The sequence below is a fragment of the Numenius arquata genome, chromosome 7 (assembly GCF_964106895.1).
Source record: "Numenius arquata chromosome 7, bNumArq3.hap1.1, whole genome shotgun sequence".
NCBI lineage: Eukaryota > Metazoa > Chordata > Aves > Charadriiformes > Scolopacidae > Numenius > Numenius arquata.
Window position 1 is genome coordinate 16,313,967 of NC_133582.1, and position 27,434 is coordinate 16,341,400.

At 35.9% G+C, this 27,434-nt stretch overlaps 1 protein-coding gene across 1 annotated transcript in view; it reads left to right on the top strand.

Moving 5' to 3' along the window:
- The window catches only part of SLC16A10 (solute carrier family 16 member 10), a 73,008-nt gene that overhangs the window by 33,746 nt on the left and 11,828 nt on the right, over positions 1-27,434 (top strand). Inside the window, exons 2-3 of the mRNA XM_074150717.1 lie at positions 6,801-6,945; positions 10,368-10,806. Coding sequence (XP_074006818.1) covers positions 6,801-6,945; positions 10,368-10,806 — 584 coding nt within the window. The remainder of the gene's footprint in view (positions 1-6,800; positions 6,946-10,367; positions 10,807-27,434) is intronic.

The window sequence follows — 27,434 nt, forward strand, 5'->3', positions numbered from 1 at the left end:
CAATGAAGCTTACATCTATAATGCCAACAACAGATTTCATGAGATCTACTTGTTAAGGATCTGTTTGGCTTAGAGTTCAAGGATACCCTCAACTCCTTCCCATTTCCTAAGGGTGAAAAAAAAAAAAAAAGATTTTTAATCTTATGGTTTAGTTCTTTTTTTAAAACCTGAAGGAGTTTTTAAATCTAAAATTCACAGATGAGGGATTGATGGTCAGCTTAATATTGCCAACCTATTTCTTTTTTGGCCTCTATATCCGTCATTGCCATTAGCCGGAAAGTAAGGTCATGAATAGTTTTATAAACATCCTTACTCTGAAGTAGTTGCAAAACTTTCAATTAAAGAAAAAGAAAAGATAGAGAATAAAAAAAAAAGTCATGTTAGGACAGAAATGTGTTGTTTGTCCCATATTAAATACTGTATGGAGTTCTGACTGTCCTGTCAGAAACAGTATGATACAATTAGACTCAATATAAAGGGGGAACAGGGAAAAGTTTGTTCTATATAAATACAAAGTCAAAAAGATGCTTCATTTTGGAGAAGAAACTAGTCTGAACAGATCTCATAAAGGCATATAAAGTCATAGGTTGCAAGAGGAAGTTTAGCACTGATGATCAGTTCATATTTAGTACGGCTGTATTCAGGTATGAGCAGGTTCAAAGGGAGTTTATTTTTTTTACGTGGTGCTGGTCCCTGAGCATGTCCTGTAACTGATTACAATAAAATGCAGTGAAGCCAAATGAATATTGATGGAACTAAATGTTCTTGATGAATGGCTAGATGCAACTTTATGCTTAAGAGGTTTCTAATGTGCTTATTGTTGGATGTTGGGAGGACATTGCCAGGGAACAAGTATTGCAGGATGCTAGCTAGCCCTGTTTCAAATGTTCTTTGTCTAAGTATTTTGTGGTGGTCAGAAACAGGATATTGAGCTAAATCAGTCTTTGATCTACAGAGTATTGCAATTCTTATGTTCTTAAAAATACATGCCATGTAAATGTGATTATGCAGGCAAGGAATTGCTAATACTAGCTGGAGACAAGCAAATTATCTCCAGAAATAACTTTGAACAAATGCTTCTGTTTTCTCCAAAACAGGATCTCTCAAATTCCCAAGCTACACTCATAACAAATTACCTTATGGAAGCCAATCTTTTGCTTTGCTGAAGAGAATATCCTTGTATGTAAATGGCCACTATGATAGAAGTGGAAGTCCTTCACATGGCCCATAGTTGAGTTAGTTTGCTGTAAGATGTTGCGGATGCTGAAAATGAGTAAGTGTTCCGGGAGAGGAGGGAAGCTCATGGAGGAGAAACTGCAAGAATATTGAGAACTACACTGGAAAAAAGATAATGTCCAAATTTGTTTACTAGGGGAAAAAAAAAAACAAACCCAAAATCCCCACCTGGCTTAAGATGACCCTCAGCTGTTAATTGTTTGAAGCTGGGAGAGTACATACAGGCTTCTTTATTCTTGCATAAATCGTAACTAATAACCTCATAGAAGCATGGAGATTTTAAAATTAAAAATATTGTAATTCCCTTTTCTTCAAGTAGTTTTATAAAATACAGGGAAAACACTCCTAAATATTATTGAAGTTGAGCTTTCAGAAGTTACTAAGTGCCATTATGATTTTATTGTAGTAGGCTACTTCTGCACAAACCTTTTTGGTGTGAGACAATGAAACATTTTTAAACATCTGTCATTCATATAAGTTGTCCTATATTGTTTATCTTACACAAGAACTTTAAAATTTATTTCTTACAAATCTGCTTTGTAAAGTACTTTCCACAAAACAAGAACTTCATACCCTTTCAGTGTGAGAACTATTATTTCCATCTCAAATCAAGAGATTCACTCTGAAAGCAGTTTCTCTGATTAGGTACTTTCCGTTTGTGAGTTAACGCAAGAATTTCTCATCATTCAGCATCATTATAGTTTGTACTTAAAAGTATTAGCGATGTAGTACGGCCTGAACTACCGTACTGGTTAAATGATGAGATGGTGTGAGAACTGTTTTTTAGGAAGGATGTCTGACAGTGAGCAGTGAGAGTATTGGGTTAGGGGATGGTTGGTCAGTCTGTTCTGCAAGTGCTTAAAAACAATAGCTGTCAGTCTTTGCACACGAGAATCTGTTTTGTTCAATGTAGAAAGCTTGCTCTCACTTTCCAGTCTGTGCTTTTGTTTTAGTATGTGTAGTGCCAAACAGATTATTCTGCAAGCTATGCAGTGAACTGTAATTATACTGTTGTCTTGGTTTGCTCCATGAGCTACACAAACATCTGATTTTTTTTTAATGTGGGGAAACAAAATATTTTTGAGTTGATTTTGAATCCTTGGTTTAATTATTCTTCTTTTCACTTGCCTCATATCACTTGTCTTCTAGACAGTAGCTTTTTGTTCCCTGTCTCAACCAGAAAATTCTCAGGGGAATATTAAAATATTAAAAAAAATATTCTTGAAGATCATTAAAGAATGAAGGGTGTTATTACTGTGTTAAGGCAACCACTTGAAAGACACTTGTGAGGATAAAACTGATAAGATTCTTTTATAATGCATAGAAAAATTTCATTTGTAAAGAGGAATGCTACGGATGAATAGCCTTTATTTAAATTTATGCATGATAAAGCATTCCGATGTGGTATGGTATTAATGCCGTCTTGTAAGTCCTAGTGCTTCAGTATAAAGAATGAACTAAAAACATTTAACAGCTTGGTTCATAGTTTCCTAGATAACTATGTTTTATGTAATCCAGCTGTGATGATGGGAATGATTTTGTAAACGCGCAGAGATTAGATACTGTACTATTTAAAATATGGCTGACGTTAAAAACATGGTAAAATGGCAGCATTTTTGTGGAGTAGGTGGTATAGTTTCATAGTTGAACAGAGAAATGATGAAAATGTATTCAGATTATAGCTGAAGTACATACATTTGTAGTGAACTGATAAAAGAACACGTAGCTGTGACTTTTCATTTTGGAATAATTGTAGTTAGCATAAAGGGGTTTTTGTAATCTGTTGTGTGTTTCAATGGCACAGAAACGGACTTTTCAGTGTAGATGCTACCAATAAGATCTCTGGTATTTTTATCTTAAGGATAACTTCTGTTACATCTTCTAGGGAAGCTCAGGAATGGGTTATTCTGCAATTACATGTTTTGGGGATCTAATTCTTAATTTCCAGTGCCTTAAGGAAGGCTTAACTCCTTAATGTAGGAGTAGCTTTTCTTCTATGGCAATCAAAATGTTTCGGATATGAATATGAATGTGGTTATATGTAGCAATTAGGTGCTGTATTAGTATCTGAATTAGCAGCTCTGGAATATAGCCAGCTTGTGGCCAGGAAAGCAGCCAATAGCCTCGAGGAGAAATGTTTTAATTAATACGTAATAACTGCTCTAGAGAGCTCTCATCCTGGCAAGCTGCATTTGTAATTTTTCATATTACTTATTTGGGACAGTTGTAATTTCTATTTAAAAAATGTGAAAGATAATTCATTGTACCTTTTTCATACTGAGTGAAAAAGTGTAAGAATGCTTGAAGACTGGAGCAAAGCAAAAGATTACTTGGATCTATTGAATATATTTTATATCCATCAATTTCTTCATAGATTCAACATATTGCAGCAAGAGTTATTTGCCTTCAGGAGACTAATGATTTAAACATGCTGTTCTGTTCATATCTTTATTTTTTGGTGCTAGATTTTTTCACAGAGGATGAATACAGTACATTTTCTTGAACTATGCATACATGGAAAGTTAAACTTAAGAACATTCTTTTCATTAAATAATAAAGCTGTTCATACGAGACATGCCAACAACATCTCTTTAAGTTGCATTTCTGTAGGACCCAAGAGCCTTATGTTAACTTCAATATATAGTAGATAGTTAAAGGGCTCCAGTTTCCATTAGGTAGATAGGTGGTAGAGGATGGGCTCCCACTCCTGCAGTTTAATCGAAGTTCCTTCCTGAAACACTTCAGATAAGGCTGTTGTCCTTCCTCTTAAGTCTGTGTTGAAAATCAGTGGGAACCTTTCTTCTCCTTTAGGATTTACATGTCATTGCTGTAACAAAAAGGAGAATTTTTCAGTAGTACCTGGAAGCATGAAGAGACAGCATGTTGTTAATGTAATTTGAGCTGAATGTTTTCACTTCAGGCTTTTATATTCTAATTATTTTATTAGCTGTATAAGCCATTAAAAAGGTACTGTAAACTACTTGATTTCACTAAGGAGAATGCTAATTGAATTATAGCCTGTGCTAACTGGAAACTAGGACTGCTGGATTTATATCTTGTGGCTCTGAAGTAACTTAGTGTGTGACTTTATGCAAGCTACTTAAACTGTTTCAGTTGCCCAGTTTCTTTACCTGTTTGTCCCCATGAATGGGGTGCATGTATCTGTCCATGTGATTGGATTCTCGTACCAGTAATCTCTGGTGGGCTTGTCTAGTGTCACAGTTGCCTTTGTGCCTTTGTGTACCTAGGCAGGAAGGCTGGCAGGAGGTTCAGCCATTCCTTGCTATCTTCATACCACTGTGAATCTGACAAGTGAGTCTTGTAATGCCCACTTCTCAAGACTTAGCTGCCTTTTCTTTTGGCCTTGCAAATACCCGAGGTGTTACAGGTACTCTGTGATTCTTAGTGCTACCCTGCAAGTCATGCAGAGATGCTAAAGGACTGTTCGTGGTGGCAGAGCTACTGTTTAAGGGAGTGATAGGAAGCCATGGATGTTCTACCTCCCAGTGTTTTCAGTTTCCTCTGGACAGTAGAACTGCAGGGTCAATATAGCTCACTCTGGGAAAGATAAATAAAAAGATGAGAAGTCTTGTATAAGTTCGACATATTAAAAGCTTCACAACTCCAGACTCTGTGAGAGCATTTACTTCATCTGACTCCATCTTAAAAATTGTAGTTGGTATGACGTTGTCTTGCAGGATCAGGAGCACTCTGGGCTATAAACTGGGAGAGATCTCTAAGTCATATCTTGCCACACCCAAGGTGCATTTGAACCTTCCTTGACTGCAGAGGAAGAGAAAGGACAGACCTTTCATAAATTTGGTCTTTCCCTTTCAGTCAGTATCACAGGGACCTTGTTCTTCCTAGTTTTTTGTTTCTGCTGCAGAGGTATAAGGCTGGCAGGGCTATCTCCTCTGGGTTAGTGACACCCAGGAAATGCAGGAAATACCCATAAAAGTACCTCACTCTTCTTCAGATTTTGCCTTGAAACTCTGTGATATTATCACATGCTCAAAACCCCTCAATAACCCCATCCCACCCCAAACAGTTAGGTCATGGTTCATTGAGATCATTATTTGCACTAAAATAAAGGTTTTGGTTTATTGTATGCTCATTTCTGTTTTTCTCTAGCCATCTGTTCTCTTATCTTTCTTTACATTGTAAACTCTTTGAACAAGCAATTTGTTTTGTTTGCTTGTTTGTTTTGCTCTGTTTTTTTTTTTTTTTTGTGTCTTGCACAATGGGGTCTTCATCAATGTGTAGGGCTCATTGGTGCTCTAACAACACTTCTAAGTCTTGGTATTGATAGATATACTTGCAAATATTCTTCATTAGGTCTCTTGGTCATGTTGGGTTTTTTCCAGATTTTATTTGCCCTTATCACTGAATCACAATTGTTTATCTAACTGTCTTTAGGAAAGATATTCTAAACAAAATCCCAGTTACAGACTTAAATCCATTCGAGGCTGTAAGAGGTCTTTCATCTTCCATACAGGTCAAAAAGAAGTTAAAATATTTTTTACCATGCCTCTTGCATCAGCAGCGTTTTCCATTACCAGTTTAGACCTTTTTTTTTTTCCCCCAAATAAATGGGGACATTTACCCACCTGAATATATTTGTTGTAACTGTTGTGCTGCAGCAGCTTGATCTACCTTTATGTCCTGGGAGAACTGTTGGGTATAACATTATGCATGTTTGAAAGAACGATTAGATGATAGCAGGTAAATGATGTGATTCTGAACACCTGTATGAAGTGAAGCAGAAAGTCAGCTTGTAATTTAAAATTAATCAAATTCTCTTCTAAGTTATTCGAAGTTTTTTTTTTGTACACTTGGAATAAAAAACACGGTTGTGGCTGAAACTTTAGTGTACTCATCTGAACTGAATCTTAATGATCTAAAGACTCATTTGTAAACAAAGTACAGTTTTAACAATGTCTGTAAAGCTGGAGCAGTAGCAGATGTAGAGACATCTTCCCATTACATGTGGAAATGGTTGTACTAGTTCAAGTTCCTTTCGTTTAAAGTAAAATTATATTCCTAATGTGCTTATTACAGTATAAAAGCCTGTTGTTTGTTTACACATTATTAGTGTTCAGTATGATCTAGATCTATGTCATTAAGTTTAAAATTTGTTAACTTTTTTCAGCAAACCTAGCTATTTAAAGTCATTAAATCTAGAATTAAATCAGATGAAATGTGCTAATTGATGTCAGAGTGGATATGGAGCCTTAAAGTTATCTTTAATGGCCCATTCATTAGTTTGAATACTAGGCTAGTTACTGGAGGAATAATTGTGATTTTTTTCTTTTTCTTTTTAAAATAAAAGTAGTAATTTCTTTATTCCGTAGCTGATAAAGTCTAAATTAGTTGATTATGTAAATTGGTAAATTGATCAGGCTTTTCTTACCATGTTAGGTAAAGATATTTAAAAATGTATTTAATATTTTAAAAATAGTTACCCAACTTTTATCTAAGATTTTATGTTGCTGAACTAAAATAAATACTAGCTGAAAGCTTAAATCACTTGGTCTTCTAAAATGCTGTCTTTTTCTATTTTGCAGCATGGGTGAGCTCCCTTTCTATGGGGATGGTCTTCTTCTGTTCTCCAATAGTCAGCATATTCACCGACCTGTTTGGTTGTCGAAAAGTAGCTGTTATTGGAGCTGCAGTAGGGTTTGCTGGACTCCTTTCAAGTTCTTTTGTAAGGTAAAAAAATATTTTCTTTGTATTTGAAGTATTTTCAGTTTTACAGTGAGGAGGTAATGCTGATCCTAGCAACAGAACGTGGAGTAAGCACTGCTACTTTATATTATCTTTTAGAGTAGAAGCCTTGTTTTATTTGTTTTTGGTTTTGTCTTTCTGACTATGACTTTTGAAAACTCCAAGTGGTGCTTTCAACTTCAAAAGTAATTTAAAAAATACAATATAACCTCATAACGGCACTCCCTATTTAATGGGAACCACTCAACAGTAAGACTAATGCTATAACATCAATAGCATTGTCATGGATAAACTTGTTGTATGTTTGCTTAAGGTATGCTGTGTTTCAGCAGGTACATAAACAGTGTTTCTGTTTTTCCCCCTGCCCCAACCCCTCGATTTTCTTTCAAAACACTCTCTTGATAATATACAGTAGGACCTCCAGGAAGGTGTTAATGTTCTAGTAAAATTTGATGTTGTTTTTCCTATTCTTACTGGTCCAATTGCCAAACACAGAGATAGTGAAAACCTTGGCATAATGACATATACTTAGGGCTTATTTGCTTTGCTAAGAAAAATCTCAGTTCTTCTTTGTGTTATTGAAAAAACTTCAACAGTACTTGAGTAGGTTTTTTTTTTCCTCCAGATTACACTTCATTTTGTACATTTCTGTAACTTTTGCAGAATAGATCCTAAGAAGTTCAAGAGCTGCTGATTTGTTGGATGTGCCCAGTAAAAGATGAGGAAATGGGAAATTTGCTCACTTTTATCTAGTCATCAGCAGAAATTGGTTAGTGAAGATAGGGTAAGAAGTAGCAGGAAAATAAGCCAGTTATCTCTAGTTCTCATTCTGCTTTTTTCCCCACCCTTAGGAGAATAAGTACAGGAACAACCAAAACAAAAATTCAGAGGTTTCCTACATAGATGAAAAATATATCTATAGATACATGTTTTTGAAAATGTGCTTTCTATGCCTGTACTCTGAATCAGATAGATGTGAGCTGGCTGTGATCTGGACAGATGAGTATCCTTGCTGTGTGGTACTATGCCTGTGCTAATATGTCTAGTTTAGGCATATGTCCCCTAATGTGAAAACATATCCACAAATTTACAGGAAGTGAAGACAAATAGTTCTGTTTTAGGTACTGAGACTACTGTTTGTATTTATTCTTGGAATAACTTACATTTATGGGAAAAAGTGTTGTTTTCTTGTTACTTGAGCAAGTTTCTGATTTTTATTTTATTTTTTTTCTTGTTAATCCAAGTGAAAATATTTCACTTAATTCATTTTATTAAAGCAAACAAACAAACCCCCCACTTCTTGATATGTTTTGAAGAGACTTGTTACATGTAAGGTTAAAACTTAAAGAATGCATTTTGGAAAAGTCTGTCTTCCTCCTTGCTTCCCAGTAGTGTGTTAAGTGATGAATACTAAACGAGTCTCGTTATTATAAATTAAAGATCTTGATAAAGGAAAGGTATTCTCTTCCTTTGAACAAAATGCTGTCATCCTTGTGTTTCCCTGAGATCCAATGGAACCAGGGCACAGAAAAGGCATGCAAAAGGAAGTTATTTGTAAAGGTTTTAAAAATATTTTAGTTTATTTGAATTTTGTTTTGGAATTTTGAGGAGCACTTTGAGAGCAGAGGTGAATTCTTGTTAAGTACATGCCACTTTAATGTGCATTCTTGGTTTTTCATTGTTACAGTAAAGTGATTTATGTCTATGATGTTATCGGTTAATTGAGGGAGGATAGTTCAGATATGGAAGTCAATGTTCTAAAAGTAAAATATTGTATAGTAGATAAATGCAAATATGATTTACTGCTTTTGTTACATACTGATTTCTTAATATAAATTTTATCTCTTAGGAACCTGAGATGTAAGAGTATTTGTAATGCAGGAAAATATTTTACTATGTATGTCATACTGCAAACTCTTTGAACCTACAGATGGAAGCAGAAGTTCTCTGTTCTTACTGTATTGTGTTCCTCCTCATTTTATAACCTCTGTTTTTATTTTTCCTGGTTATTTTCCATTGATAAAGGTGATAAGTCTTTTTTCCTTTGTGTTGTTTCTGCTGGCTTAACTTCTGTATAATCAGGTTTAGAAATTGATAGTTTAGTGTAGAAAGCAACAATATTATGTTACACTCTTTTCCACAATAATACACAAAGCCAGAGTTTCTTGTGTTAGACTTTTGCTGGTCAGTACTATTTTCTAAGAACTTCTGCAATCGCATGGGAAGATTGAGGAGTCTGTTTTGGTAACATGGCTGGCAGGTAACATCCTATGATGAAAAGGACTACATGAAGCATCCGTACTCACTAAAAAAGTTAATATATTGGCTAACAAGTTAAATGTTTTTTTGTAACTGCTTTAGAAGCAGGTGTTAGCTGATAAAAAAGAGCCCATGGCTCATTGAAAACATAGTATTAGAAAAAAAATAAATAGATCATCACATGCCACCTCAGAAACCTTGTATAAAAACACTTCTCACACATTCTTCACATTTAGATGGAGGGAATGTTTCCTTTGACTTAATACCATAATACTAGCTTAATTGTACTAACACTGTTACTTTGTACTGTTAAGATTTCTTGCACAAATACCTCTAACATCCCATGTCTGACTGATCTAATACAATGGCTCTGCTTCCTCTCAGTTGTATAGTAGATGGCGATGGTGGAGAACCTTGTGATAAAGATCTTCCGATCCTCCTTCATATGAGCAGAAATATTTCTTTCTTTATTAACATTTTTTCGTATTTCTTTCTTAGCATATCCAATATCTGGATCAAAACACTGAATTTAGTATATTTATTAAAGAGGATTATTTGTCTAAAAATTAATACCTAAAAAGTCTATCATTTGCTAATAATGTATTATATTACCCACATGTGATGGTGTTTTTGTTTTATTTTTTCATTATTAATGATTACTACTTTTGCCATTTTATTTTCATTATAAACTTTGTAAATAGTTGATTTGTCTGGGTTCACGAGGAGTGTTCAATATTATGTCAGAACTGATCGCACAGTGAGGAAATGTGTAAATCAAACCAATATAATTTTCTTTGGAAAAGGAAAAATCAAAACTCTGGCAATTGTTGAACTTGTATTTGGCTAATTCACTCTGACAATGATTTTTAAAACTCTTAGTCAGACTGTTTGGAGTAATTATGCTTAAATATATTTTTTGCTTTTTTTAACCTGTTCAGTGAATTCTATGACACTTTCAGTGGAAGAAAATAGAATAACTGCTGAATTAAGCTGACAGTGTATTTCGACTATAAGTACATATGAACTCTTAACTTGCTTCTGTAAATATGTCAATTCATTGAAAAACTGTCTTGCATATGGTGGGTGAATGTGAGCATACAGTATTGTATGAAACATTAATGATTTTTTTCTTTTTTCTTTTGATATAGCACCATTGAACCTCTATACTTCACTTACGGAATCTTATTTGCCTGTGGCTGCTCATTTGCATACCAGCCATCCTTGGTCATTCTTGGGCACTATTTCAAGCAACGCCTTGGACTAGTGAATGGCATTGTCACTGCGGGCAGCAGCTTGTTCACCGTGTCACTGCCCTTCCTCTTGAGAGTTTTGATTGACTCTGTTGGCCTGTACAACACCCTGCGGGTCCTGTGCATCCTTATGTTTATTCTGTTCCTGGCTGGCTTTACATACAAACCCCTTGTTTCCAATGCCAAAGACAAGGAGGGAGGAAAGAAGGGAAAGTTCAGATTTCCTCCTGAAAAAAAGATTTGCAACTTCTCTGTTTTCAAAGTTCTCAGTTACCGAATCTGGGCTTTTGGGATCCCAGCTGCACTTTTTGGATACTTCGTGCCTTATGTTCACTTGGTAAGTGCATGTTTCTTCCTACATATGATGTATTTAAAACTAGCTATTTCCCTTTGTGTTATGGACTAAGAAAATGATTGGTAATAGGAAGCCATATTTAAAGTGCAATTTCTGTTGGGGAGGAACTTGAAATTGTTGTCTGTGATTAAAAGAGATTCCAGGATTCTAATCAGAACTATTAGTTGAGCCAGTTAAAATTTTAGTTCCTTGTTCTCAGTCAAAGGTTTAAAAGACTTTAACCGTGATGAGGTATTTGAAAAGTATTCTCTACTATTCCAAAGAGAATTCTTTATTTTGGTACTCAGTTGCATACATTGCCAATGATACTTGTGCATTTAAGAGCAATAGTGGAAGGAGTAAATAACAGAAAACAGGTAAAACGTCTTTTTTTGTTGTTGTTCCTTTAACTTGAAGTATGTTTGTTAAAATGTGCATTTTTACAGTATATTTTACTGACCATTTTCCAGCTTTATTAAAAGCAAAATGTTTGGATTTTTCTGTCTCTCAAACTTCAGCTTTGTAGTTTACCACTATAGCACTAATATAACTGATCCTGTTATCTGGTGCTTCTAGTTGCCAGTTAAGCTGTTTTTTATTGCTGTCTATAGCAACTGATAGAGCTTTAGCTTCTGATGGTGGGGAAGCTGTCAATCAGCCAATTCTTATACATGTACTAAAGTCAGTGGGTTTTTTTCCCTAGCAGAATATTTTTTTTTTCTGTAGTACACTGTTAATCTAAGAAATTCTGATGCAACTGGGAGATGCATTACATGAAATGTGCAATGACAATGAGTGCCAGCCAGATACTACTTAAACGGTGAATTATTTTTGAATGTCTTCCTAGTGTTTCTGTCTAAACTGAAGTGGTGCAAACTGAAATGCTTAAAAGGGGAAGGGGAAAGAAGCCCACAACCTGCAATGGGATGCTCTATTTAGACCATTGCACATACTCACATTCAAGAGTATTTGACAAAAAGCATTGCCTAGTAGAACTGGTGCTCACTATGAAAACAGAAGGATCATGTTAATACTTATTACTCATCCATGATAGAACAGTAAGATTAATGATAAATATCTGGAATTCTGTAAAAAAATCTTCAACTCCTTAAAAGCCCATGGGTCTGTATCCAACATAACGAGTGGTGTCACTGCTTTCTGGTAATAAGCTGGTTAGACTACTGACTCTGCATCAGATATTTATTTTAAAAATTACCTTAGTGGGGGCTGGTTTGTTTCTGAGCAGCTGTAAACTGACTTTTATTCATGGCCAGTTCTTGTTACTTAGACTTTAATCATGTAGATCTTATTCTATAACACTTAGACTATTTCAAAGGACTATATAATTGGATGAGTAGGCTATTGTGACATCTTATGCTATTTTCCCATAAGTTCTGTGAAGATGTTTTGAAATATATGTTCAGAGGAGTAGAAGGGAAGTGTTGTAGAGAGCTATTGGATGGATTGTAAATGATCATTAACACTTGCAGAGAACTGAACAAGGCTATACACACAGTCACATAGAATCTCTAAAATACATTTATTTAACAAAAAGCTTGTAATTTTTTTTTTTTACCAAGATGCTTGTTTGAGTGCTGCTTGTTTTTTAGATTGGACTAAAGCTGCTGATCAACTTGTGGAGAACAAAATCCTTGGTATCTTTTTTAATATTATATATTTTTAGAGTGTGCTTTCACTCTCATTGAGTGCGTTTTTCTGCCCATATCAGATTGGCACAAATTCTGATTGCAAAATACAGCTCCAGTACATGAAAACAACTTGATTAAGGCTGTTGCTAATATAATGTTTGATAACACTATAAAAATATTTCAAAGTACAGTTAGAATCTAATATTTTAAAGATTACTCAATTATACTAAGAGATTTAAATTCCAGCCTTTTTTTGCTCGGATTCAGGTGAACCATGAAGCTTAACTATTTATAACCTAAAATCTTCAACAGTAGTCAGTTTGGTTTGCATGCCACTTTTGAGAGGGGGAAGCTTTACCAGCTCTTAGGAACTTTTCACTGATACCTTTTATTATCAAAACCCCTTCCTGAAACCCACAAGTTTTTGTTTCAATTTACTTGTCTCTAAATACTCAATTTTACTGTGTAATTCTCTGGTCCTCTTGTAAACTAAAGAGGAAAAACTTCTTAATGTATAGTAAGTTCCTGCTACTTCTAAACAAAACCATTCTAAACAAGAAACTTAGCTTTCATTCTCAGCTTTGCAGATAGCATTATTAAATGGAAAATAGCTTGATATTGTTTTCTTTAATCTTTTAAAAAATCTGATTATTTATGATTCAGATTTCTATCCAAAATGTAACTTAGGTACCTTTGAATATACACAAAGAATCCATGGAGGATTGGGGTACTACTTAACCATGTTATGTATGAGTCTTGACCATACTCTGAAATACCTAAAGCCTAAACCAAATTTTGATCAGTGAGTATGATAGGGATGGTAAGAACCAGTATGAATTGGAATAAAAGTTCAGGTCTCTTAGACTGATAAGAAACTATGCAAGTACCATCAAGGTCAGATTTCTGTTTGCTTTTATATATGGTCCATTAAGTACTATGTAAATGCTCACTAATCTTTCAGAAAGCTTGACATACAAATAGTTTAATAAAATAATGCCTAGCTTTACTGATGTTGAAATGAAATTCAAGTTTTAATTTTCCATAAATAGTAGTATTCCCCTTCCCGAACATGTAAGATTTTCCTAACCTTCAGTCTTGGATAAGTGATCAAGATGAAGAGTTTAATACCTGCAGATCATATTTAAGATTATTTTGTAATTATTTGTGATTACCAAGGATGGATGTATACTCAGTAGGAGAAGTCTTTGTGACAGAAAGCAGGAGTTTGAATTGCCGGGTTGGAGGATACAGTCGTAGGACTAACAAACTTGCTGCTTGGGGCTTAAAGAATGAAGTGTTCTTGCAGCTAAATGCACCACTTCTGTAATTATTTTTACATAAACCTAAACTCATTCAATAATATAGGTCTACTTTTAGAACTAAGCAAACACTCATCCCTCTAACTCAAGTTTAATAATTTCAAAAAGGGGAAATCTTTTTAATTAAAAGTATTTCTTTTTATGAAAACATGAATAAGTGAAGAACCATAGCATTAATAGCTGGTGGGCAATGATGTATGCTGGGGGGATTATTTAAAACCTTAGGAAGTCTCTGTGGATCTGTATCTGTAAAAGTGTGTAGATCAGTGTTCATGAAGGAACAGCATGGATTCTGCCCTTCAACACAGATACTTCAACTCCAGTAGATAACTCTGGACTTTTTTAATCTTAGTTTTGTCTGCTTTGATAAAAACCACATTTTTATCTACTTCTGGGAGTATGTAAATACGTAATTCCAGATAAGTCAAAGCCTATAAGAAAAAAACAACTTTTTGCTGGTACATCTACCAAACCAGGAATTAGTTTCCTCAGCTTTTGAAAACAAAAATTACTATTGTTCCATTATTTTATTGCATTTTTAAAATTGTAGCAATACTGGAAAAAGGATATGACACTTGGACAAGTGACAGCTTTTGTTATGCTAAAACTGTTGAAATTTTCTTGCTGTTAAGGATGGCCTATAATAGCCAGACTGCTAGAATGGGATGCTGGTTGCAAATGCCCTAAGAAAAACCACTTATGCATGGAGCCTTATGCCCACAACTCTTCCCTTAGCCCCCGGATATGGTTCCTGTACTTATCAAGTCCCATATTTCCTACCTGGAAAGGCAGCTTCTGCCAAAGCATTGGGTGCTCTTGACCATATGATGAAACATAGGTGCCACAGGCCCTACTGGTTAGGGCTGTTGTGTGTCACCACTTGGGTCCACGGTAACTGGAGGTTGCAGACTTGGTGTGCTCCAAGCACTAGCACACTAGCTGCTGTCCACCAGCTTGGCACAGCGGAGGAGTTCTGAAGGTCCCAGGCAGAGTCTCTGCTGCTGAGGCCAGCCCTGATTTCTATCTCCCTTATGTTTGCTGGAAGCGTATTGGAAAGGAGGATGCATGTTGTGAAACTTGTAGTAAGAAAGAAATAAAAGCTCATTTGGGGCTTTGGAATAATAGAATTAGCCAGGTCTTTGCAAATTTAACCAGCTGCACTGTGTTTGCTAGATAAGAGTAAAAGCTTGATAAAACTACAGAAAATAACCTGCTTGTGAACTAAAATCTAACTAAAATTAAACAAATCAACAAATTAATTATGTGGCATGCTAGATAGGATTTATATCAAGCAGCTGGCAAGAATTACCAGTCCCTGACTGGTAGATATCAGCTGCATGTGAAATAGGTATCATATTCCTTCTGGCTCTTGCAGGGGAAAACCAGAAAGGGAGAGCTTTTCTTATCCCAGTTCAATTGGTGTCAAATTCCACTAGTAGGTGTTTCATTCCATGTGATTTGGGGGAACTGGGCTAGGAGAAATACTATAAATAGGTTTTGACTTAATTTGGTTGCATACTTTTATTAATTCAGATTGTTGAAGAGCAAACTAGTAATGTATAGGACATCTAAATCAAATGGTTACTATTCCTCTCAATTTTAAAATCAGTCTAAACTGCAGTGATTGAGAGGGGTTTTTTTGATGTCTCTCTAAAATACACAAATAGCCAATTAAAAAAAACTGGTTTAGTCCATCCAGGTTTGAATTGTGAGTTCACAAAAATCTGTCAGATAAATGCAAAACACTCTTTCCAAGTTGTTTTTAATAAGGACTATCTCACAAGGAAATGATTAAGTGTATTTGAAAGAAAGTATACCTTGTCTCTGTGCCGCTTGTTCCGCTAATAAACAGAGAACCTCTTTTTCAGGAATCAGTATAACTTCAAGTGTTTAGTGCTTTAAGTGTTTTATTAAAGTATGTACTTAATCAGGATCATAAATCCTTAATTCTTATGAGCTTGTTAGGTCAGTTAGGTCAATGCAATAAAAATGCATTGATAAAGTTTACCTTTCCAAGTCTAAATCTTTTTTTATAAAGAAAATACATACTCTTAAAGAATGGCTAGATCTATTTTAAAATTAAGCTTGTTGTTTAAACATGGTTATTGGCTTGTATACAAAGCTACCCATTAATTGATAAGCAATGTGAAAGTTACCATAACACTGACTGTACTCTTAAAACTTCAGAATACCTCAGAAAAAATAGATTTCAATATTTCTCACCCTTTGCCTATTTCTTAATTTGCTGTGTAAAACTGGCTTTTCCTTTTGATGTTTATCCATGTTCATATTCCATGATGGGTACATACTTGCATATGTAGAGATTTTTGGTTAGCAGTAGCTATGTGGAGTGCATGTGTTCTGTGTCTGTGTGCTTCATCTTTAAAATATGAAAAAATGGTGTGTACCTGGCCATTTTTTCCAACAACTTCCTTGGGAGAATCTGTCTTGGGAGACAGATTTAAATACTGGATTTATTCTCCTCCATAGATAGATACCGAAGATTCAGTGTCTCATTGCTTCTCTGGATCTGCATGTGCCAGGAATAGATTCAGCTGGACCTCCAGGGAATAGGGAGGTGAGACTGCAGACTTAATGTTTGACAAAAATAGGTAGATACTGCCTCAGATTCTAGAAACTGCCACTGAGAAACAAATCATCACCTTGGACTCTGCTCTTAGATTTTCATCAACTGCATTGGAAAAGAAAATGCATCTCACAATGAAAAGTAAAGAGGCTTCCAAGCAGCTGGCCAGCTAAAAGGTATTCCAAAAAGATATAGCAACCATAGGACTGTTGTTGGGTACAGACTCTCAGGCTCTGTTGGCATCTTATTTGAAAATACAAGATTTGCTAGCTCTGGTAAATTGGCTTTTCAGATTCTTGGAGAAATTTCGTAACAATGAAGTGAAGGTTTAGCCTCTAAATAAGCCTGGCTGACAGCAGTGCAGATTGTGTAGCTGTTTAACGCAGGGGAAATGAAAATGTGTCATAGTGTATATGTCCTCTGAGGTGCTGTGTTTTGCTGGATGAAAACCAGGAACTCACTGTGTTTGGAAGAATTCAGAGAAGATTCCTTGCTCCCATGGTATTGTATGTTGCACGAAGGTAATCAGTTTAGCTGCCTTCTCTTTTTATAGACCTTAGGAATGGCTGGGAAGAAGTGCCAGTGATGACAAGCATTCTTACCAGGCCAGTAATCCCCTGCTCTGCTCAGTCCACAAACAGCTGTGACGGATTGAGTATATTGTGTTTCCTTTGGAGACCACTTGGCCCATCTTGAGCATTTGAGTCGATGTTACTCAGCATCTTAAGCAGTCATCTTGGGGTCTCTTTCATCCGGATAATCCTTCCAGTTCAGTTCATTTCCTAGTTGTTACCTCCCGTGGTCTTTCAGCTGTCATTCCAATGATATCTTTTACAATAGGAAGTTTCCTGGGAAATAAGAAATTACTCACTCTCATCTCCAAAAAAGAATAGGTTTGGGGAAACCTGTTCATCTGCAAACTGAAGTTAAATGTAATTAAGAGACTGGTTCTTCTGTCTTAACTTTTAGAATTCAACATTTCTATTACATTACCACGTGTGAAGCTCCTTAGTTTTGTGTTAGGTCAAAACCATTAACAACACCAGGGCCCTTGTCACTTGAATTATTGACAGCTTTAAGGATTTTAACCTAGGTCTTTGAGGTAGCTGACTAATACAGACAGATCTTCTCTACAGAAAATATTCAGTGGCAAAATATTTAGAGACCAAATCAAATTGCTCAATAGGGTTTTTAAACCCTTGTAAGTCAAACCTTTTCCCTTGGCATAATGAAGGTTATGGTGGCCTCTTTGGTTTCCACATTTGTGAGGGTGTACATCTCTTGCAGTAAGATCTATATCCTGTTCAGGCTTGCAGATCAAAACACAACAGTGAAAATGTACATTGTGCCACATGCCAGGCTACATCTGTGATTGCATATGGGCTGTTAAAGATTGGGCTGTTCCACATGCAGGTATTTATATGTATATATGTTTCCAACTTTTTGAAATTCTAGAAGAATTTAGTAAATGTCTGGGCTGGTCCTCCTTTTGACATCCAGGGCAACTAGTTTACTGGGGAAAGCTCACTGGTTTTAGTGACAGTGCCCTCAAAATGTAAACTGTCTTCCAGAACTCATGAATCTGTTCTCTAGACAATGTATGTATTTTGGATATATCTCATCAGAATAGATGATGGGCACTTAAAGGCTAAATCATTTGGGCAGTCTGCTTCTTAGATGGAAGCTCAGCTGTGTTCAAAATCTTCACCATCCTAACAAGACACACTTTTATTCCTGTGAGGGACATGGGGATGGTTGGAATCTCTGTAAAGTACTTGTTAGTCACAAGAACTTTTAAATGTATATAAACAAACTCATTTTTCTAGGCTGCATCACAAAATCAGACAGCTCAGATAAATATTAGTCTGTCCTCTGTATGGCTTAGTCTGTCTCCAGATCTTCTATTTGTTACTTTGATGTTGCTGGGTCTAGTGCTATGCCCACATAGTCTGTCCTTGGACAAAAAGATAGTGTTGTTTACTGGTCTATACTTCCTATTTTTCCCTGGAACATCCATTTCTGTTCTTTCACTGAAGAAAGTCTTCCTTTTTTCACTTCAGAAACAAGGATGAACAGAAGGACTTGCTGATATGGGTTATAGATGATGCAGGTTTTTGTTGCCAGATTTGATTCCCCCTCTTTTCCCCTCTGTAGCGTAAGATCCTTGCCTTCATGTGATTTAATGGCTTTATCATCTTGGACTGCCTTCTTAAATTGAACTGGGATGACTTGTCCTTCAGCTCTGTTCTTTACCAGCCAGCTATTTTGACTTCTCTACCCCTTTCTCACTCTGTATCAGTGATGTGCCTTGTTTTTTGTTATTAAGAGATCAGATTCTGCTGTGCAAATTCAGCATTTGAACATTTGCCTCCTGGAACGTGTGCCAACAAAAACTGTCTTCCTGTGCAATTAACTTGGAGAAATGAAGAGCCAAGCTCTCATGAGAACTTCTTTACTCAGTTTTTCTAGGAACTGATGTGAAATTCTTGCTATGTACTTTGAAAACTGTGTTCACTTCCATATACTCAGCTTCTGAAAGGTCTTATTTATTCAGGACAAAACAGTCTCTCTGTTCTACCCATTCAGAAAAACAGCCATGCTCCACTTGTAAACTGTACCCTCCCCAAGAAAAAGCATTGCATCATAAAGAATTATTATACCGAAAAATATGAAGTGCCTAGAAACCACATGAGATTCTCCAAGAAGATTTGAGCTGCTGTATCTGGACAAGCTATAGGATAGGATGAATCTCACGTCAGTAGTTGACATTCTGCCCAACAAGACCCTAGTCATCACCCATAATATTGCTTACAAATATTTTTATAATTCTTCAAGCCTTCCCTACTGATGTTGTGTGCTTTAAATCTTGTCAGATGTGGCATCCCTAGATTAGACTCCTCATTTGAGAAACCAGTGCTCCAGTTGCTGTCCTTGCAGGAGTGGTCATCTCCACATAGACAGCGGTAGTTTCTTTTTCTCTGCAGACAGACATGCGTCTGCTCAAGGAGCCATAGTAAAAAGGAGTTACATACCTTGCAGTAAGTGGAAGCTCTTCAGGTTGTGCGTTCTGTGTGTACAGTCCTAATCCTGCATCTCTCTCCTCCTTTCCAAGTCCTGTGCCCTGGATTCCACGGTGGAGGCAAACAGAAGCACAGATATAAATGCTGTCCTTTATGTCTGAGTGCAAAGCATGATGAAAAGTATGATGTGTACTGTATGGCCTCTAGTAACCAAAAATCTCTAAACTTAAACATATATAACACATGCATATCCACAGTAAAGTGCATACACATAGCACATCTTGAAGAAATTCAGTTCTTGTAAGGTAAGTACTGTCTGTTTTGTGAACTACTTGCATGATGTCATAAATTTGCTAGTTTTAAAGTGTGTAAAAAATAATGTTTATTATTTAATTGGTATGTCTGGATTTTTTTACTCAAACTGGAAAAAAAATCAGCCTCCACCACTACATTCACTTGCTTTTATGGGCTGCTGTTCAAGAAATGTGTCCGTTTCTTCACATCTTAGACATCAGTCATTTGTCTGAAGTCCATGACATCTTTTATTTCCCAGAATCTGCTGTTAGTCTGTTTTGTAATGATAGGATAGTATCTTTTAAGTTATGTCCAATACTAACAGATAACTGTGTGTCAAACTAGTATTTCTCTATACTGTAGATAATCTAAAGTTAAAACTGTAGGTATAGCTGTCAATTTTAGCACTACTACCTTTCTCATCCTCTTAATCTACCATATTTCTATCTCCAATGGAAGACTAACAAAACACTGGTTTGTAAAGGTCCTATTTAATTAAGCAGATATCTCTGAGACCCCAAATCTTCAGTGGCTTCCCATGCTTTACTTGCTTTTCTAATCTTTGCATTTATCTCCCTTCAGATCTCAACATCTGCTGCAGTTTGACTGCCCAGGTTAGTGAAATTTTCCCCCTTTATCCACTTCTGTAATTATCCTGTGCACCAACTTCTTTCCCAGTATTCTCAATGTTGATCTGGCAGTATTTACTCTTGGCTGGATTATCCTCTTTTGACATTGAGGGGGGTGGGATGGGAAAAGAAATAAATTATTTCTTACTTTATACTTGTAATTGTTATGAAAGCATATTTAAACTATGTTTTCCAAATAAGTACTAGAGAAGAATAAAAATCATAAGTACAGAAAGAATAGAAACTGAAATATTTTTTTAGAAGTAAATGAAAGTTTAAAAAAAATTTTTAGGTAGTACGTATACTCGGGTATATAAACAGTAAGAAGATGTTGAAGGATAAAGGCAAAGCAATCTTCTTCAGATCAGTGCAATAGTAGCAGATTGAAAGGTCTGACTTACAGTATGATTTCCTTTGCGTTAGTCTCTAACGGCACACTAGTTAATGTACTCTTGCATAATAAAAACTCTTCTATTAGCAAACAGTGTATAGTTCAAAGTCAGATTAAATTATAGAGTCTAAAAGTGTATTCTCTTATTTTTTTTGAAAATTGTACGTTAATGGTAAAGTCAGCATCATCTTGGATGCTTGATACATCTTGACCTCAACTAAACTCTTCAAGCTCCACAAGTGCCCAGAAGCCTGAGATAACAGTTGGTGTTCTTTCTGGCTCTCCTCACAGAGAGTAATCACCACAATAAAGTGAACAATCTTCTTTCTTTCATACACAAACCAGTTTTTGTGTCCAGTTTCTGCTCCAAGAAGAGCTGCATAGAAACCCTCTTTCCTTTTTAAATCCTGTTGAGAGTTGTAATTTCTTTCCATGTGTTCTAAATTTTCCTTTGAAGAAATCCTGGAACCTAGCTCTTCCACTTGATTGCCAACATTTGTCAAGCTGTGAGCTATTTCTCAGGTTCTTTTCTGATGATTGAGTTAAAATTTGTTATTGCTATGGAGCAGATTATTTCCTAGGACAAGGGAGAAGTGGTTTTGGATTGCTCCAGGCAGGAAAGAAAACTGAACAAAAACGTCTCTATCCTGAGTAATGGCTATATCTCTGTATGAAGAGGGGAGACTATCATTACAATCTTTTTGTTGTGTTTTAAATGAAATATGACTTCTTGATTCAATTTCTCTGGGCCCTAATCTGGTAGATACTTGGTAGTGTATTTGGGACTTCCATCTAGAATTGAGACTCTTGCGAGAGCTTTCTTCTATGTTTCCCAGTAGGAGGAGACATACACTTCACCCAGCTCTGTGAAAGATGAGGGGATTATGACCACGTCCACAAGTAGATGTCTAATATTAGTGTTATGGATGCCCTCAGAATTATGTGGCAGCTGAATAAAGGTTTGAGAATCTATGTTTTGATTTTACTAAGTCCTATGGTTTGAAAGCGTCTAGTCCTGAGAAACTTGATAAAAGTAACAAATTCTGTTGTGGAGTAAGGAAGCAACCTCTCTGAGAAGATGACAGTAGCATTGTAACATGTAGGTAGATTTATTATTTTTGTTTTTAAGCTGGGGTAATGAAGTTTGACCTTATTTGTCTAGAAGTCAAGGCCAAGGCATTATCATCACTAGGCACAACAGTACAATAGATGTATTTTTCATTTTATAAAGTTCAGGAAGACTAAACAGGATGTGTAGCAGCAGAGTTGTAGTAAAATTTTACTTTAGTATGTTAAATAAAATTAATCCATAGTATAAGATTTTAATCTAACATTATAAAGAAGATGAACTTGCTATATTAAGTTTTACTTGCTTCACTACTTCAAGCTGCTTTGAGAATCCACCTTCAGTTGTGTTTACAACAATTACCCAAAGTATTTTTTTAATAAGTCCAGCACCTATGATGTTAATCATCAGTGGTTAATGAAGTATTTTCTTGTTACTTTGGGTATTTGTAGAGGATATCTTAATCCATTGTTTTGATATTCCATAATTTCTTAATCATAGCATATCATATAATATGCTCAATTTTAATTCCATAAGTTATAACCTGGTAACACTTTATCACATTAGCAAATGCCACAATGATTTGAAAATAAATACTTACGTTACACTTCTAAAATTTAAGTGGTGATGTCAGGAAATGCTTCCTTCAGTCATAAGGTTACTTTCGATCGAATGTGCAGCAGAGTTTTACCAAGCTAAAGCTAAAAAATATTTTTTTTCATGTTATAAGACTCAATAAGTATGTATTTGACTATACTAAGACATACATCAAATCACTTCATGAATCTTCTTACATATCCCTGGCTTTATTCTTCATCCTTGTTCAGTCACTGTGAGCTTCCCCAAATACGTGTGCCTTATCTGTATTGCTGCTGCCACCCAAGCCACACCAGTCCACCAGTATCCTTGTGCCCATTCCTTTACACTATCTCATGTGGCTCCAACGGGATCCAGTCTGTTGGCACCTCCAGGAGCTAGTAGTGGAGCGTAGGACCTGAAAATATCCTGAGAGATGGAGTGAAAGATGGAAAGAACAAAAGTCATGGACTGTCTTGTGCCGCAGTGTAGGGGTTCTCCCCCATGCTTCAGGCTTTTCTCAGTCCCTAGCATGCTTTCTTGCTTTATTCCCTGAATACCTTTCAGGCCTACCAATTGGCATTCATTCTCTCAAGACCTGAGAACTGGCTTAATTGCTTTAAAAATGATTAGTAGTTGTGACTCTAAGTAGAAAAACTGTTTATTGATTAACAACCATTGTCTTGCTTTCTCCAATTTAAGTTTTATGCTATCAGTTGCCTATTTTGATCTCTGGGATCATACTCATCCTTCACATGCTCGTGAAGATAACACTTAACAGCTCTGAGATTTTATCTCTTCAGGACTAGCTATTTTGTGGAAAAAACCTCCACAACCTAATGTCCCCCCTCTCCTCCCTCCCTAACATTTTTAAGGATGTAATTGTCAACCTGAGTTTTTCTTAATCTAATCTGAGTTCTTAATCTTTTTTGTTGAATAGGCTTGACAAGTAACCTGTTAACTGTTATGTTCAGTTTTACATAAGGAATTCAGATTACGCTTGTTCTGAATCTTCAAGATGTATGGATTATTCTGTTTAATCTGCTTTACTTGGTGGAATAATAGAAAATTTCACAACTGCCATGTAATAATCACCTTGTTTCTTTAATTCTCTTGTTGTTCGTTATGTAGATTAAATTGACCAGAGATAGAAAGAAGTATTATCACTGTTGTGGCAAGTATGTAAACAGGAATTATCTTGAAGATGTATATATGCATATTTTTGTCATGTGAAGACACTTAATTTCTTAAAAAAAAAAAGCTACTTTAGCCATCTCAAGATGATGGCAATCCCTTAAAAATGGATCTGCATTAGGCATTAGTAATGCTATTTCATGTCTGTTAACATGAACATTGTTTCAGTAGATGTTCAGGAGTTAGGAGCTGCTGGTTCGTTTGCTAGTTTTGGGCTCATCAGTAAAAATTTCTTTAGTGGAGTCTGGACCAAAAAATGTATTTGCATTAAATGATCTTCCCTGGGCCTAGTACAATACAGTTCTCTCTGGCAACCAAGTTTCTTTCTCTGATTCTCCCCAACCCCCCTGTTTTATGGTGAGTCCTTATGTTAAAGTATCTCTGGACAAGTGACTGTTTATTCTCGATGTTCTGTTTTCATCACCTCCTGAAAATGTCAATCTTCCAGTTACAGTTCACCACAAAGTTCTTGATATACCTTTATCAAGAGACCAGTTAGCATTTTCCTCTAGGCCTTTGAAGGAATTGACTTGTTCAGGAAGGTAGTTGACTTGTGTTGAAGGAAGGCTGCTGTGTGATGTCACTAACCGCACAGAAAGATCTGTACGCTGTCAGTAAGGCTATTCTCGGAAGAGGTGTGTGAAGTAAACCTAAGGCTTTAGTTTTCTGAAATTTTGAGGACCTAATTGTAGTCTTGAAGATAAGCACCAAAATAATTCTTAATACCCACTCCAGTTGTGTCCTGTCAGTTGCTAATACCCTTACATGGACGTGCACTTAGCTTATTTTGGTCTCTTGCCTTTTTTGTACTTACAGCTTGCGGGGGGGGAGGGGGAAGTATCTTTAGTGATGGAATGAAAAGGCTATCTTGATTTCTAATAATACTGAATGGGTTTTTTGAAGGCCACAGTAGTAATAATTAAATCAATAGATCATGGATGTATTGCCATGCTTCGATTGATAGTTAAGTCTCATACATTATACAAGTCAAGAATTATTTTTGGTGTCTGGATTTAAAATTGTTGCATGGCTAAGAGGGCCAATTAGTGCTGAAAAAACAATATTATTAAAATGGTTCTGGATATTACAAGTGCTTATACCTCAGGGCAGATTCCGTGCCATGAGCACTATGATAGATTCAGTCTCTGATCATACTTTTTGCCTGTAAGGTTATGTTTTAGGCTTATCTGACACCTCATGCAAAGCTTCATCTTTGTTACTTACAGGCATAGTTCACCACTTGGCATTCCAAGGAAGCGTAGTTTTGCTTGGATTTCTATAGAACTCATAAATTTCTGGAAAGCATTAATAATTAAAAGTTTGTGTAGGCTATCCTTTTTCTTTTCCTGTCTGAGAAAGGAGGAAAAAAAAAATCAAAATGAAAAGAAAGCCCCTCAGCTCTTTCAGGAAACTGTTAATTCGGAGCAGTTAGGAACACTACCTCCAATTTGAGTGGTACTAGCAGTACTCTGCAAATGTTTCCTTTTATCCTTACACTGGTTCTGAATGAAAGCATCAGATATCAGGACTTGAAGAAAATGCTAGTTCTTGTGTGCTCTGAAATTTTCTAGGTGTTATATTGCTGTTGGCCATGCCTTTAGGTGAGAAAGAGATTGCACTGTATTTAGCCTACTAAAGTTTTACTTGATTGGGAATTCCCAAAATGGAATATACACAGGAGGAAAGCAGGTGACAGAATTATTTCTTAGTAGTTCACTACCAGTTATTTCAGGTTCTTTGTGTTTGGAAAAAGGAACTATACTCAGATTGCTTTCTCTATCTTTGATGCAGTGCATGAATATATCTGAAACGTGTGTGTGTTGAACAGAAGATCTTGGCAAAATCTGGGTCTTGGTTGGATGGAGAGAGGTTAGCCAAGACAATATATCTGAAAGCATTCCAGCCACTACCAAGTGGCTAATCTTTCCTCTAGTCTTACCCTAATAGTAATGAGAATTTGGGCAATAAGATTTGTGTGTGCATGCATTACACTGATAATAGAGAGGGTATAAGTTAAAATGCTGGTGCCAGGGATGCAATCAGTTATATTGTCCACTGTCTATGTCTTGTGACATTGTATGTCACATTGATTATATATATTATATGTGATAAAATGAGTTTGTACAAAGATAAATTAATTTAAAATAGTAAAGAAGCCCTGCTAGTCTGGAAAAATCTTGTACTGGTTGGCTTAGGCAAAATTACAAGCCTTTTCTACATTTGGAAAAATCAGACCTGCAATTCAGCATGAACACAGCTCTAATGAGAGCGAAGAGCTAGGAGCTAGCTACATTTCTGAGAACAGGCAAAACCCATAGGGAAATGCTTTCGCCTCTGTTGTGTGCCTGGGTCCCAATTTGACTGCTGTAGATAATGCCTAAGGAGTCATATAATTACAGACTCTATAGTTCTACAATGACAAGAGCGTTAATGTATGAGATGCTGCCCAAGAAGGTTCACAAGTAATTGCCCATCATTGGATTTTTGAGTCATTCTATCAGTTAAATATCTGTGGAAATCTGAATCTTGTTTAAGCTACTACTTCATAAATAAATATATTTATTTAATTTATAATTACCAGAGATGGTGCTAAGTCCATAATAAGCTAGCGTTTACAGTACTGAATTAATCCTGAATCACTGTTTTTCAGAAACTCAGTTAATAATCTTGCTGTTACAGTCATTAAGTAAACTGTAAGTATCGCTGAAAATTGAATATGCTGCTAAGGAGCAGAGGGTCAGCTCTGAGATCAGCCCAGGTTGCTCAGGTCTGGAAAACCTCCAAGGAAGGAGACTGAACAAGTTCTTTGGGCAGCCTGTGCCACTGCCTACCGCCCTCCTGGGGAAAAAGTTTCTCCTTACATCTAGTTAGAAGCTCTCTTTAAGGTTATGGTGTGCTTAAGAGGAGTAAAAGTTAAAAAAATAAATGCTAGTTTAAGTATTTGAAGATCAAGATGAGTACTAGTAATTTTCCTACTTAAGGAGTTGATAGATCAATGGGGAGAATGCTGGATTCAAAGAGAGGACAGGATTTTGAGTGCTGTTTTGAGAAATCCAGTTACTCAGTTGCAGATGCAGGGTTAATAGTTACCTAGTCTTAAAGCTTTATCTTACCTCTTGAAAAGCCTCCAGGGAGTGGATGAATTGGGTGTCCTAATTAAACAAGCTAGAGGCAGCAGAAACATTTAAGTGGAACAGGTGACAAGAATGGTAGAAAATATCTTGGCTTTTCTTGCTGGCTGGGCCAGCAGGTGTTGACAGGCACATAAAGGTAAGGGTGGGAAAACCATCAGCTTTTCCTATTCTCACTTTTGACAGAAAGGGAGTAAATAGAACAACTTATCTTTTATGTTTAAATATTGTTCCAGAAGAAAAATTTTATCAGATTCTGTTCCCAAGTGTGTCTTAAAAAGCAAAGCAAAAAAAAAACCCAAAATAGAGCAAACATCTGTCTTCAATTGAAGTTAGAAGTAATTCTTCAAAAACAAAACAAAACCACTAACCCTTATTTTTTATTTCCTTTCTGACAAAATAAAATTATATTGGGCAAATTAATATTAGATTTAATAGACTTTCTGTGACATGGAAACAAAACTGAACTGATTTTATACTTAAGAAAATCACCATCACTCAGCAAATCCTGTTTATGCTGGGGGAGGAAAAAAGGCTCTGCTTGTGTTTTCAGACTCGGGCCAGTAGAGTATCTTGACTATTTTGCTCTAGAAGTATTTAGTAAAACTGGATGTTTTTATTTTATAGTTAGGAGAATAAGGGTTCTCTAGTTTGAAGTGATCTTACATAATCAGAATTAATAACAAAAACTGATGTGCAGCTTTTTTTATCCAGGTCTGTCAGCCTGTGGTCACCTTGTGTCTCAAATGTTTTTACTACATCTTTACTCAAAATC